General features: G+C 36.4%; 1 protein-coding gene across 27 annotated transcripts in view; it reads left to right on the top strand.

Moving 5' to 3' along the window:
- Positions 1–14944, top strand: part of NRCAM (neuronal cell adhesion molecule) — a 166010-nt gene that overhangs the window by 128055 nt on the left and 23011 nt on the right. For 13 of the 27 annotated variants that reach the window (XM_055808944.1, XM_055808951.1, XM_055808946.1 and 10 more), the window contains 6 exons: positions 331–556; positions 859–974; positions 4319–4523; positions 4725–4847; positions 5884–6060; positions 7214–7249. In XM_055808944.1, coding sequence (XP_055664919.1) covers positions 331–556; positions 859–974; positions 4319–4523; positions 4725–4847; positions 5884–6060; positions 7214–7249 — 883 coding nt within the window. Of the gene's footprint in view, positions 1–330; positions 557–858; positions 975–4318; positions 4524–4724; positions 4848–5883; positions 6070–7213; positions 7250–14944 lie in introns of all 27 variants that reach the window. The other 14 variants (XM_055808952.1, XM_055808948.1, XM_055808954.1 and 11 more) reach the window with 2 other exon arrangements.

The following is a 14944-nucleotide window of genomic DNA, read 5'->3' as shown; positions in this document are numbered from 1 at the left end:
TATAAGTAGTTGGTGTAAGTCTGTTTTTCCATTTTCCATTTCTTAAGAAATATTTGAAAACAAAATATGTATACAGAAATCACAACGTATGGTTGCATAAGAATTAGCCAGGATCACCATTCAATGTGATTTTCACTCATGAATGAAAAGCAGCTGAACTGATCTCCTGTAAAAATTGCATAGCTTGGACATTTCAGCAGTGCTTCTCTGTCACAGAACACAGGGGTAAATTTTCAGTAAAATTCTGAAGAAGAATGAGTTTATTTCCTTTGTCACTTTGGATTTTTCAGATGCTTCGGGATATTTTTTTAAATATTTTTTTTATTTCAGTCTTTAAAGGGTTTTCAGTCTAATGGACCAGGGCTTCAATACAAAGTCAGCTGGCGTCAGAAGGATGTTGATGATGAATGGACATCTGTTATAGTTGCAAATGTATCTAAATATATTGTGTCTGGTACTCCAACTTTTGTTCCCTATGAAATAAAAGTACAAGCTTTAAATGACCTGGGATATGCACCAGAGCCATCAGAGGTGATTGGACATTCAGGAGAAGACCGTAAGTTTTATAGTTTGACTCAGTTGTACTAATTAAAAGCAACAAAATGTGTAACCTAAGTAGGTATTTACCATACTAAAATATTGGAGATGGGGGATAGTGGTTATGTTTTTAATTAAAATGAAGTAATTTTAAGATAATAAGGCTTCATAATACTCTGTAGTATTAATCCTCAGGTCAGCTTTTTAGTGCAGGAACATTTTAACCTAATCCTTGAATGCAATGCAAAAACTCATTCTGAAAAAGTGTGTTCGTATGGTTTCATATTCTAACTAGGCACTTGTTGCATCCTTTCCACACAGTGCCGATGGTTGCACCAGGCAACGTGCAGGTTCATGTTGTTAACAGCACATTAGCAAAGGTGCATTGGGACCCAGTTCCGCTAAAAACTGTCCGAGGACACCTTCAAGGGTACAAAGTAAGTACAGTCAAAAGCATTCTGTTTCTCATTTATTAAAATAGATCACTCTTTCTATATGATATTGTATTGAGATTGAAGTAACTGGCATATGAGAGGACTCCTGCTTTTCAGTGAGCTCACAAGTTTTGCTGGCAAGAGCAACAGCATTGATACCATTCATTTAAAGTTCAGCAATGTTCCAGCCTTGCCACACTAGCCTCGTGACATTGTCCTTGAAGAAAAACGGGATGTGTTTGCAATTAGGTTTCCACACATCATACAGATTTAAAAAATGATAATATTACAGATCTTATTCTAAAATAATATTTAGAGGGTAAGGAGAAGTAGTTTCTGTAGGAGTTTCTTCTAGGTCTAATGCTAAGATTTCTCATCTTCTGCCGTAGTATGAATAATCACATCTTTAATTCTGAGTAACTGGCCGCTTGCTGCCTTATGCTGGGTGCTGTGTCTTTTTGGAGGCCAGGAAAAAGCTCAGTTTAACAGTTCAATTTAAGGAGATAGGAAATGGCAGAAGATTTGGAGTGTACATGTAATTGAAGGAAGCTTAGTGTAATACAATGTGCTGGCTTTGATTACTGAGAAGGCTGTGTTGGAGACAAAAATGCAGTTAATAGAGAATGGGAGACAGAAGGGCTTCGGGGTTAGAAACTGGGGGAACTGGTGTCCCTGGAGGACAGGGAAAATCTGATGGCAAAAGTTGCTTCAGATGTTGCACTAGAAACCCATCAGAAGAAACTTAGGAGTGGAAACTGCAGAAGCATGTTAAATGTTTGTCTGGTAGATGACAGTCTCTTATTAACCTGGTATTTCACACACAGAGGGGTAACCAAAAGAAAACATCCTTTAAATGAGGATTAAAGAGTAACAATATAGTGAAGTTAATACTTATTATTAATCAAGTTACAGCAACACTAATATTTACCATCCAAATCACCAAATTTCTCTTAAAGATTATTAATAATACAAAAAAATCCAGACACCAACATCTGCCCATACATCAGGTATTCTCACCCTTCAAAGGCATGGTTACAGTGAGCTATCATCCCAAGTTTAGATGGAGATTTCTTTTTCCTTAGGCTCAAAGTCTCTGAGGGTTATTTTCTGTCCTGTATTTACTAATGGGTTGCAGACTTTCCTATCCAGTTGGTGTGAGGAGTTAGTTAAGCCGTGATTACTTCTATTGAATGTCTTAGTCTTTCTCTGTATACAGTATGATTATTTTTTTTCTCTGGGAAGGAGAACCACACAACTGCACAAAGCTAAGTAAAACTGAAGCTAAAATGTTAGTCAATGATCATAAATAAAACAAGCTCAAGACCACAGTTTTGACAGCAGACCTGACCACACATTATGGCTAGGACAAATATGACAATGGTATATCCTTGAATAAGTTGCAGATGCAAAAAAAGTTTCTTACATAATTTTTGCAGATACAACTAAATCCAACTAAAATAGGTCGAAAGCTAGACGAGGCGTGACAAGTCCCTAAGACATGGTGGATAGTTATTATAAAGCTTTCTCTGAATACAAGCTGAAAAATTTTCTTGGATGCAGAGTATGCTTTAAGCATCTCAGCTATTAATATAGCTTACAAAGCACATGACCAGCTCTTTTTAAACACATAGAAAATCCTACTAGCAAACTCAGGCTTTCCTGATTAATAAAATTATTTCAGACAGTAGCCCAGTATGCTGTGTTGCATTAGGGACACCTTTCTTAATAAGAGGGGTATTTCTGTAAAGAGTCACATCCTGAAGACAAATGTATGAACAAAGCAGGAAGACATCTAGCCAGCAGCAGTCTACAGCACATCACTCATATTTTGCTTTTTTATTAATCTAATACTCGATACACTGTGGTACTATGAAGTGTTTCAAACCTAAGAAGAAATTTTAAAAAGAATTCTTTTCACTGTTACTGCTGCCACTTTTCCTGTTAATCTTACAAATTCAACGGTCAGTCAATACAGTACGTGAAAAACGTGATGCAGTCTCTTTTATTGTCATATTTCTCTTCCAAATCACTGCTTATCAGGCCCAACTTATTAAAGCTGTCTTAATTTCAGCCTGACTAGTGACAAGTGATGACCCAACTATAATAATATGCTTTGTGAAACGTTACCTGCTACCAATTCTTAAAATATCATGAACTATACCTTACAAGTTTCAATACTAATAGTATCAACACTTCAAGCTTTTGTTAGCTTGTAAATGGCTTTCTACACTAGGTGCTAGGATGAGAGCTACAGGATGACAGCTGGTGGTGTTGAAAAACATTAACTCAAGCCATATAAACCACAGTGATATTTAACAGTGATTAGAGTGAAATGGTATGTTGTTAGCAATAGAAAGCCGGTGTTAGCATAACATTGCTTTATATGGTACCTAGCTGGGCTTTGTAAGTCTTGAGAGTTCCCTTTTTTTAATTTATATGTGAAACCCCAGCTTCCTGGGTTAAAAAGGTGTTTTGTAGTTGGCCTAAATGGAACCAGAATTTTATCTATTGCTTGATCAGTTTTAGTGTGTGATCATACATGAATGAAGATTGTGCTGTGAAAACTGAACAATGGTGTAATTGAAGGTGACAAGCCTAGGAGTAACATACGTCTTTGTGGGGTCAACTGTTAATATCTTTACAGATATCATGGTAGACAGACTGTGCAGTAAAGAGAGTGCAGTCAAGGTAATTACCTCTGAGGCTCATCTGTAGTTTCTTAGAAATGCAATCAGCAAATGGATACCAGAATCAGCTTTGTGATCTGATCTAATTGTCACATAAATGGAGGAATAGTCTTCTCGTCCCTAGTTGGAGACCATTCCATGACTGTAATCTCAGAGTCCTTTCAGAAACTGCGGTTTTTTCCAGTCCAGACAAATCTTTTGGTTTCTTCCCCATTTAAAAATACCTACTTGACTTCCACATCACAGGGAATAGCATGGTCAGGTGTGAGGCATAACAAGGTGGCAAAGTGCAAGTCTGCTTTGGAAGATGTGTAGACATCTTACTGAAAGAATGGGTGTATGAATGAGTCCTGCTTCTCAGATGGACTTGCTAACATGAGAGCCATCACATACTAATGCAGTTCCAAACCAGGACTTGTGTTAAACTTGCTTTGAGCATTAGGAGAACTGGGAGGTGATAGTCTTCACCCAGTTGTGTAGACATGACTGTTTCTGGACAAGGTCTGTTTCTGGAGCTGGAAAGCTCTATGCTGTGTCTTACCTGAGCTTATTAAAATTACAATTATTCCTACCTATAAGTAATGGATACTCATGGAAAAGCCTGGAGTTTGTAAAATCAGAACACCTAAACACTCACTGTAGATTTTCTTTTGTCTTTAGGTTTACTACTGGAAAGTACAGAGTCTATCCAGAAGGAGTAGGCGGCACGTAGAAAAAAAGATCTTGACTTTCAGGGGGAACAAGACTTTTGGAATGTTGCCAGGGCTGGAGCCCTATAGTTCTTACAAGTTGAATGTTAGAGTTGTTAATGGTAAAGGAGAAGGACCAGCAAGCCCAGACAAAGTATTTAAGACCCCTGAAGGAGGTATGAAATGAGAAAGCTAGAGAATAAACTTAAATGTTGTATGTTCAGAAATAGGGCACTAAGGGTGTAATTGCTGAATTTGCATCTTGGATATCATAAAATAATAGTCTGGCTCAATACAATAATATTCTTAAGAATTAATAATTCATGAGGTCGTTTAAGTTAATCTACTTTGTGTTTACTGTATGTTCTTCTTAAAAGTTCCTAGCTCACCCTCCTTTTTGAAGATTACTAACCCAACATTGGACTCTCTGACTCTGGAGTGGGGTTCACCTACCCATCCAAATGGTGTTTTGACATCATATATACTGAAGTTTCAGCCAAGTAAGTTAATTATGAATATATAACTCTAACTTAGAAAATATGTTAACCAAATAGGAATCCATTTCTTAAGAAAAAATCACATTAGGTTTATAATGTAGAAAAGATACGACTGCATTGTAGATGTCAGGTTTGAGAGAGTAATGTATTTTGACAATTTGGATGACTATTTAGAACACTTCACTTGGTCAAGTACAAGGTTAGCATTTTTCCATTACTTTTATTTCTTCGGACCATGCTTTACAGAAAAATGGAGGTGAAGTCCTACATCTAATTGACAGTCAATTAGAAGCAAGATACTACCACTTACAAATCCTATATTCTAACTGCAGAGAAAATATCACTAGAAGCAGGTCAAAATACATCCAATTATATTGTTTCCTGCTTCTTCACTTTTCACAGTATTTTAATTGTAAAATAAAAAATTCATAAATGTGCCATTTGCTCGTATCAGAGCTATAAATCACTTCCTTAGGATCCCCATACCACTGCTTGCTTACCCAGAAATTTGTCAGCAATGACACTGCTGACTTTGTGCACACACAAAATTTAAGTTTCATGTGCATGGAACAGATTAAGGAAATTTGTTTTCTTTCACTTACCAACTTCCATCTTCCTTGACATTAGATACAAGTCACTATAGTAATTTTTTTTCCCTAAGCCTTCTGAATTTGTTATGAGGCAGCTAGTTTAGAGTTTTTAATGATCAGTGTTTCAAATGCATGTGAGTTCACGTCATTTGATGTGGACTCATTTCACGTCATTTGATGTGGACTCAGTTGCCTTGGATTCAGATATTTACAAGAAAAACATGTTAGTATTTTCCTATCCCCCAGTTGAATTTTAGCCCCTCACGCAGATTCTTTTACGCAAAGGTGGCTTTCTTTTGAAATTGTAGATTATCATTCATATAACCTGAAATAGAATGATGCAGCAGACAAACCAAATAAATACAAACAAAAAAACCCCATTCTAACACGATGACAATGTAGGCAATTTTCCTAATTCTTTTTTTTTTTCTTTTTTCTTGTCATGACAGTTAACAACACACATGAATTGGGTCCCTTGGTAGAGATAAGAATTCCTGCCAATGAGAGCAGCTTGATACTAAAAAATTTAAATTACAGCACAAGGTACAAGTTCTACTTTAATGCACAAACTTCAGTTGGATCAGGAAGTCAGATAACTGAGGAAGCAGTAACAATTATGGATGAAGGTAAGATGGGTATGTATAAAGAAAAACTCCTGAGTTTAAAAAACATTACAAGTTTTATTAAAAGTATTGCTACTACTTCCTTCCATTAAGGATAAGAAAATCTCCTCCCCCTCCCCTCTTTTCATGTGACATAAGGAAACAGCTCCTCATAAATTTTTTTCTAGAGCTTTCTTAACTGTATTATACACCAATGAAAGATTCTAATTATTCTTTAAGTAAAGATGTGCAAAGGTTTTCTACTGTAGTGGAAGCCTCAAAAGAGGTGTAAAGCCCCTCCTTTTCATATAAACTTACAAGTTCTAAGAGTTCAGCTTTTTTGGGCTTCAAATTTTCATGTACCTTTACATTTTAAGTAGTCTTTCTCCTTTCGCCTATTCTGCTTCGTGTACGTGGTCTAGTCACAGAGAACAATACTGAAAGGATGCAGCTTTATGACTGGAAGGAATTATTTCTCTTTTAAGGTATGCAACAGCTTCTGTGAGGTCCTAAGTTTTTTTCACAGAGCTGGCAAAAAAGCTCTAGAAATAAATTTGTCATCTGTGGCCCAAGTAACTGGTGACATTGTGTAACATTTAAAAACTCTTTTAAGTATATTGTTCAATCCTGTCACTATTATTTTTACATTTATAGCCATTCTAGATTTCTGATTTTGGCAGTTCTTTTGTTGAAAATTTTATTTATTTAATTTGAAAGTTTAATAAAATAGGAGTAATTTAAAGTAAAGGGGAAACTTGGGGGGAAAGTATTTTGTGATTTTGCACATCTTAATATTAAAAGTCTATTTTGATACCATCTTTTCACCTATTTTTATGCTTAGTAAAATTACAGTTTATTGGAATTTCTGTCACTGAGTTGATATGCAATGCAATTTCTCTAATAGTATATTAAATTTGCATATGAACTACATTTATTTTAAATTGTGAATCGTAACAAGCATGAGCAATAAAATTTTGTAAATGCACGTATATTACTTTTTGTCTTGTAATAGTGTGTCAGTGTTCAGCATAAGCAGGTTCTTTCTAATTTATTTGAATGAATACATTTTATCTAGTCTGCATGCTTTTCTGGTTTGTAATGAAATTGTGCATGTATGTTCCCTTTGGTGTTGTATCTAATTATATAGTGTTCCTGTTCTTGTTTTCCTCCATTAAAGCTGGTATTCTCCGTCCTGCTGTAGGTGCAGGCAAAGGTAAAATGAAACTGCATGATTTGTTAATGTGTGGATTTTGCAGTGTTGCAAATGGGGAAGTTGCAGTGGTAAGGACAGAAAATCTTGGACTACACGTTACTATTCAAAGTGTTAATCAGTGCTGGAAGAAAACATTTGTGGGTTTTGTTGGCTGGGTTTTTGGCTTTTTTTAAAAAGGAACCCAGAATGCTTATTAATACCTTTCATCTGTTTATTTTGCCACAGAGTTCCAGGGGAATTCATTAGCTTAGCTTCAGCAAAGTCTAATTATTTCTGAATGTTTAAGAGACGTATGTCACTGTCATAAGTATTCAGGATCCAGGTGCACTAGCATTGATTAGCCAGAGTAGAAGAAACAGCTTTTTTGCAAAGGAGGTTTTTTTACTGCCTGTGCCATGTGCATTTTTTGTTTTAAAAGAGTAGGTGTGTTCTTGTTCTCACTGTTGATTAATGCTACCCATTTGATCACATTTGTTTCATTTGCAAGCCAACTGTGCATAGGAGACAGATGACTGACAATACCCTCTGTATACTTCTCAGTTCACGTATCAGATGGAATATACAGGCAAATGGCTTCCTGCTGTCTTAGGTTCACAGATCTTGTGAGTGAGTGCATGAGGATATTTCATTGAGTGGAACCTAATATCATCCTTATCCTTGAGTTCAGTAATTTTTAGTTCTTTATGATGCAGTTCTTCTGTCAAACAAGGTGTTCTTCACATTTTTGCACACAGTTTTTATTAATTTTGATACTGAATTTCACTGTCAGAAGCAAAGATTGTCCTGAGGACTGTTAGGTAGCTATGAGTCATAAAGGTGTCTCTATACTTATGTGTCATTCTATCACAGGGAACTTATTAACGCTAGTGAACGTGTGCTTCAGATTGTCAGACCATAAACATCCCAAATCAAACTCTGTACATGAAATACCTAACATTTTTTACAAACTTGGACGAGACAGCATAAATTGTTTTACATATATTTTCTTTCCACGTGATGATCAGGTGTTTTGAATGATAATAGCAGTAAAAAATGGCTTAATTCACTCAGTCTGATATAATCGGACCATATATATATGTATGCATGCATTTGTGCATATATACTATACACGTTTATGTATGTATATATGTGTATTCTAATATCACATGCATTTCTGATAAGTGTATGGAGTTGTGAATTTAGTTTAACGACAAGTGTTTCTTACCAGTTTTTAGTCTAGTTGTAGCTGAGGAGTCAGCACTGATTGGAACAAACTGGCTTGTAGTCCTGGACATTAACAGCAGAAATGTAAATTAAGTTCTCATTATTTGCAGTCGACTATCAATACAACTCATGCAAGGAGAAATGGATTCTCTGTGTGAAGCTCAGGTCTAATTATAGCTGTATCACAGTCTGTGGCTAGCAGAAAGCGTCTTATTTGTAAGATCAGCTGGAGCAGCTCACATTTCAGAGCTGTCATCTCAGATTCTCTGAAAACCAAGCAGATGTCTTTGTTTGGTTCCATGTTGTTTATGGTTTCAAAGTTTTCACATATTCCTGTAGCATCTAGCTCTTACAATTGCAAAGAAAACTTTGGAACTGCAAACAGGACGGAACTAAAGCCATGACATCTGTTAGGACATCTGAGTTGCCGCAGGTCTGAGATGAATGTTCTCAGTGGTTACTTAGATTAACGTGTTAACTGTTTCACTACTGATCAGGGGCTATGAGGAAGGAAAAGAAGGATCATATTATCAAGATCAAGTGCAAAATTATTTGGTCTCATGAGTGGGTGGATTTGGAAGACAGAGATACTCAGCCCACTCGAGAAGAAGCTGTACCCAGCAGCGACTTTTTACTCCTCCATTAAGTGCAGGAGGGCCTATATGTGTATACAGTTTTTACTAATGTGGACCCAAAGCCAAACTGAGGAGAAGGTGGCATTTAGATATTCCCAACCTTTTTGTGATCTGTCAAAAACATCTCAGGTTTTTGTTTTGAAGGGCAGAACTTACCAGAAAAAATTAATTACCCTTTCTCTTTCAATTTGAGCACATTCACCTTGGAAGTTAAGACAATAGGTCCCAGATTCATCCAACCTAAATTGCACTGAAACTTCTGTACTTCGTGTTTTCTACTGGCTAGCTGCCCCTGAAGACCTGCAGCTCTGCAAGTCAGAAACATAAGACACAAGGTCCTGGAGGAACTCAAATTGTTTAAACCTGGGCGAGCTGTGCCACTTGGGATATATTTGACTATATATATTAATGTGCAGAGGGAAATATTGCTACGGTAAATCCAAGGATCTTAGAGAGCCTCAGTATTTTTATTGTAGTTCTGAAATACATTCCCTGTCTCCTGGCAGCGTGTGTCTTTTGCTATCTTTTTACACAGGCGTTGACCCTTCATTGTGTTTTACTGCTTTAAAAACAATGAAGTAGCCACAGTCTGCTTACTGCTGCACCTGACACTTTTAGTAAAACTGAGTTTGGCTGATTGCAATGACTGTACTGGTATTAAGTAAAGATATCCAGTATATTTTAGACCAGTAAGGAGAGCAGCAAGTTTTGTGCATTTTTCCCATAAGGCTAAATAGCAATTTTAGATGAAAACATGAAATATGAGGTCAAAGATAAAACAATCATTTTTTTAATGTAGCTTGAAGAGAACTTAAAAGCTCTATTCAAATCAGGGACAATACATGGAGGAAAGGATTGTCTCTCTGTATTATGGGCACTGTCCTAATAAAAAAAGTTCTTTAGGCTGTGCCATTTCATTAAACAGCAGAAGTGCAATTGATCTTGGCAATTTACAAGAATTGAGGGGTTTTTTTTCTTCTCTAAGGGAAACTTAACAGATGAGATCCGTGTCATTCTCTCAAGCCCGCATGAGTAAATCATGAGGCACACTTTTATTAGATGGGCAAGCTATCCTGTTATAGCTGATAATTTTTTAGCTGATCTTTTTTCCTTTCCAATACTGTGATGTTATGAATGACTTAAATTTCATGCAGTTATGCATTGCAAAGAAAAAATAATTGTTTTTTCTTCTTAGCAGCCTGTATTCTAAATGTGTCTCAAAACTGCATATGTAAAACATAACGTATTATACACAGTATTGGGTAAGCAGTACGCATTTATATTGCCATTTATGTATTGACATCTAACGACAAGCATGAGGTGACAGAGGTGTGAAAAAAACTGGGGAATAAGAACCTGGTTACATGTAAAATAGTTATAGTAGCAGCTGGAAAGTGACTCAGGTGATCAGTGGAATCAAGTCTCTTCTACCCTTTTCATTAGAAGTTTTAAATAACCTGTCTGTCGAGTAAGGAAGAGAATATAAATTTGGCCAGTGGTAGAAATAAAAGTTGCTGGTTAAAATAAACAGTCACAGGGGCTCATTACTGTGTTTGTTGTAAGCTGAAGTGTAAGGAGTCACAGCATGATGTGTCAGTCTTGTGCCACAAGCCTTCTTGTTTCACTTTTCAATTTCTTTTTTATTTAGTCAAGATTTTTATTTGAAAGCAAGGTCTTGCAGTCTGCATGCGCACAGACACCAGTAACTGGCAGTCCTCAACTGCAATTAAAATAAGGTTGTGGGACCACAGTTTCCTTTAATTGAAGCTAACGCTCCCTGCCAGTGTGTTACTTAGTCTGGTCTGCCTTCTTGATGTGAACTTCATATCTCAAGTACTATTGACAGAAATACTTCTGTTGCAAGGGAGAAAAACAAGTAGTCTAGCCTCTGGGTTTGAAACTATTCTTTTTTTTCTGACTTAATCTCCAATATGTAGCTCTTCACTGTAGGCTAGAAATCTATCTCAGCCGAGTTCGTATCTCTGTCTCTTCATAGAAGTTAGGATCATTTCAGTATTCTTTGTTCTGTACAAAATGCTGTTCTTTAAATCATTTTCCCTGCCCACCATCTGTTTTCCCTCCCTTTTTGAGTCATTTCACATGATGTCTCCATATTTTTTGCTAACAAGTTCAAGCTGCTTTTTATTTTCAAGTGGATTGTAGTATTTTTGTACTGCTCCTTCAACCACTCTCTCCTTGCAGACTTCTCCCTAATATATCTGTGTGACTCTTTGAGTACAGCCTGCTGTGCAGGACCACTGTTTCATCCTCTTCTACATCTCCTGGGAACAGTGATGATTGAAATGCTAAAATTCCTGCAAATAATTTTTGCTTCATAGATGTCATGCAAAATCCATGCCATGCTAAATGCTTGTCAGTGAAACTTGCATTTCTTGTCTTCTGTGTTTCTTACACTACAGGAATGCTCTTGCAATGGGCTAAATAATCTTAGAAGTGACTAATGCCCATCTCTCACTGCCAGGAATGGAATTCACTCCTACAGTTATACTAAGGCTTGAATTTTATGCTGTAAAAGTTGTAGGTTAAAAAGCAAACAAAAGCAAAACCCTTTTCTTTGTCTTACAGGCTCTTGGTAAAATCTATTACCTTTTTCCTTCATCTTTTCTTGTACGTGGGTGTGGGAGTTTTCGTTTGAATTTATTTTCTTTTTATATATGCGTTTTAACTAACTGTCTATAATACATTGCTTTGTGGGTTGTTTTTTTTCCATTTGACACCAATCTTCAAATGTGCATTTGTCACTTACCTGCCGTTTTTCCTGGAGATAGGTGACTCCCATGACAATTCCTAAAGTTTAGCCACTTTGGGGATTTTTTTTCATTGTTCTGCTGAATGAAATCTTAAGAGAGGGTGCCTATTCTGTTGTTAAAATCTGTTCATATCTCATGTCATGTCTTATTAAATGCTATTGAATCTGCTGCCCAAGTATAACGGTGTTATTTGGAGGAACTGTGTTCCTGAAAGGCTGGAAGATTAAATACCACTCTACCAGAAACTCCATGAAAAAACACTGGAACTGATTTGAAAAGAAAGGAAGATTTTACTTTGAGCCTGGCTCTCTTTCTCAAGAATTGGCAAATGCTTTTATACCATATCTCGCTACAGGAATGAAACCATACTCAGAAGTGCCAGCTAAATTTTGCATTGTGCATAGCATGAATAAAAGAGATTAATTTAATCGAGGTAGCTGAATAAGAGTCAGTATGTGTAAAAACTGTAACTTGTTAACAATCCATTCCCACCAGTTTTAGAGCAATGCTTTTGCAAGCGCTGATGCACAGCATCACGTATGGTTACGGATCAAGCGAGCACAGTGCTCCACTGCTGAGACAAAGCTTTCTGACCCCCCTTTTCACCAACTGGCGCTTGCACGCGCTGAGAGTTTCTGCCAACTGACAGTTACACATTTTGCGTTTGTGAATGCTGCTGGGAAACATATTGAAGAACTAAGAGGTTAATTATAATTAGAGGTGTGCTGATTGAGAAGACAAGAGTCTTGGTAGATTGGAGACAAGCTTTAAATATTGTAACCACTTAGACTCCAGGCTTTCATCACCTCAGGATCCACGAGCCATCTTCTTATGTGTGCGTTCGTGTTGGAAATATGGCACATTTAACAGACTTCACTGAAACTTTCCAGGCCTACTAGAAAATTAGATCTAGCAGTAGTGAAAAAGAGAAAGAATGAAAAAAATAATGATTATGAAAATAAACATGCTACTGAATCAGTGCACTGTGTTCAGCAGGAAAAATACAGAACTTAAATCTGACCAAATACTACACATGGATAAATGTATACAAACAGCTATTGGTAACAATTAGATAAGAATACATCTGATAAATGTAAGCGTGAATTAGTCACTTGAAAGCATTTAGAAACTTAAGACACCAAGGAAATGAAGGGGTCTTAATTATTATTAATTGTTATGTACAATCGTATGAACAGAAGGAAATTTACTTTTTACTCTTTAATCTACTGTGTACTCAGGCAGGCAACTCTTTAATCAGGGCAGAAACTAGAAACTGGAGATGCAAAAAACCCCAACAAAGTACAAGATAAGACAGAGGCTTTACAGGGAAGGTGATTATCAGATTTGCTTAGTGTTACAGCAGCTGTCTGTCATCTGGAGTCTTTCACACAAGATGAGACAGTTTCTTTCATCCCCAGTGCTTGGGCATGAGAAGGAAGAAGTTTGGTGTAACTCTGTGGCATCTGTTTGCAAGAGTTTGAAACAAGTTATTGCTGATAGTTTCTTCTGTCTTTAACACCGGTGACAAATACCAGTCATACAGTTATGCTGCTAATTAGACATCTTTTGTGGAAGAGCAAAATACAGGAAAATACGGGTTAGAGAAAAAACAATTGAATGAAACAAAACAAAGTCTATTTAGAATACAAAGCAGTTGTTTTCTTGGCACAGAACAAATGCTTGGATACTGATTGTAACAAGCACCTGTTCCTATGTGTAAATGAGGAAGGAAGTTATATATCCTTTCTGCAGTCTCAGACTCTGCACCTCTCTATATTTGGAACCTGCTATTCTTTCCTCTCACTGCCTTCAAGTGGCACAGAAAAGCAGAATCTAATCCCTTTGCATTACCATAGTGTATATGGTTACATGCTAGATTTCCCATAGACAGCTTTAGTTTTGGTATTTTTAGGGGGTTTGTTGTTGACTTTGTAACCCAGATGGCTTTTTTTTTCAATCTAGTGCTTTCTATTTGATTTTTTTCAGGTGTTTTCAGCCAAGAAATAAATATATTCTTTATTATTCAAATAATATATTCTGTATTAGTTTTTATTGGTGAAAGAAATTATGTGTAAAATATATAAGCACAATTTACCTGCAAAGATATCAAACGTGGGAGTCATTAGTTCTATACAGATTGAAGAGTTGAATGAGTACTACCACATAAAAAGTCTGATACTGTGAAAATGTTTAATCACGAGAATACATTTTCGGAATTGATGGAATTTGCATAATTTAGGTATGTTTTTAGAAAGACTCAAACCCTATAGTTTTCTAGTCATGGTACTCGTATTATTTGGTCTTTGCTAGGGGCTTCTCTACAGATTTAGTTATTTTACTATGCCAAAGCAAGCCATTTTCTCTTTGAATCTAATTTGAAATTTCCTCCAGTCAGCCATATGGACAAAGCCATCTTGTTTTGAGAGAAAATAATTTAAGTATGTAGATAAAATCTGTGCAGCACCTCTTCCCTTGAGAACAGGCTTTTGCCCATTTTATTTTCTGGTGTAGGTGGAGCCATTGGAATTCTGCCATTTGCCTTTACTGAGACTAGGTTTTTGCCTCTGATTTTTCATGGTCCTTTGGGAAGTATTTTTGATGTTATTCTAACAGAAAAGATATTTTTAGCAGGATATAAAAGTCAGTGGCACACCAAGTGAGGCATTTTATGAAAAAATAATTTCATGCCTTTGAGGAGCGTCCTCTTTGTATCTGCACTTATTAGAGTATTAGAACTATTAAAATCTTATTTTCATTAATATTAGGCAAACAAAAATACAAAAATAGATGTCCTTTTGTAACAAGTATAATTGGAGAACAAAGGATTCCGGTATGAGCAAAGTAGCAAATCATAGGATGCTGAAGAGAGAAGCGCTTCTTTTCATAATGTGGGCATTATGCATGTCTGTGAAAAGTACTCCTGCCTAATGAGAATGTCAGCATAAGACACAGTACCTTAAAATGAACAGCTTCTTGCATTTCAGTGGTTTGTGTCCTTCACGCCAGCGTATTTTGATACTGGCTTTCCAATATCTGATGTCTAACATTCCAATGTCTAAAGGTGCCATGATTCTGTAATGTTAATG

Source organism: Falco peregrinus, chromosome 6 (genome assembly GCF_023634155.1).
Source record: "Falco peregrinus isolate bFalPer1 chromosome 6, bFalPer1.pri, whole genome shotgun sequence".
Lineage (NCBI taxonomy): Eukaryota > Metazoa > Chordata > Aves > Falconiformes > Falconidae > Falco > Falco peregrinus.
The sequence above is the reverse complement of the archived record's forward strand: the minus strand, read 5'-3'. Positions and strand labels throughout refer to the sequence as shown.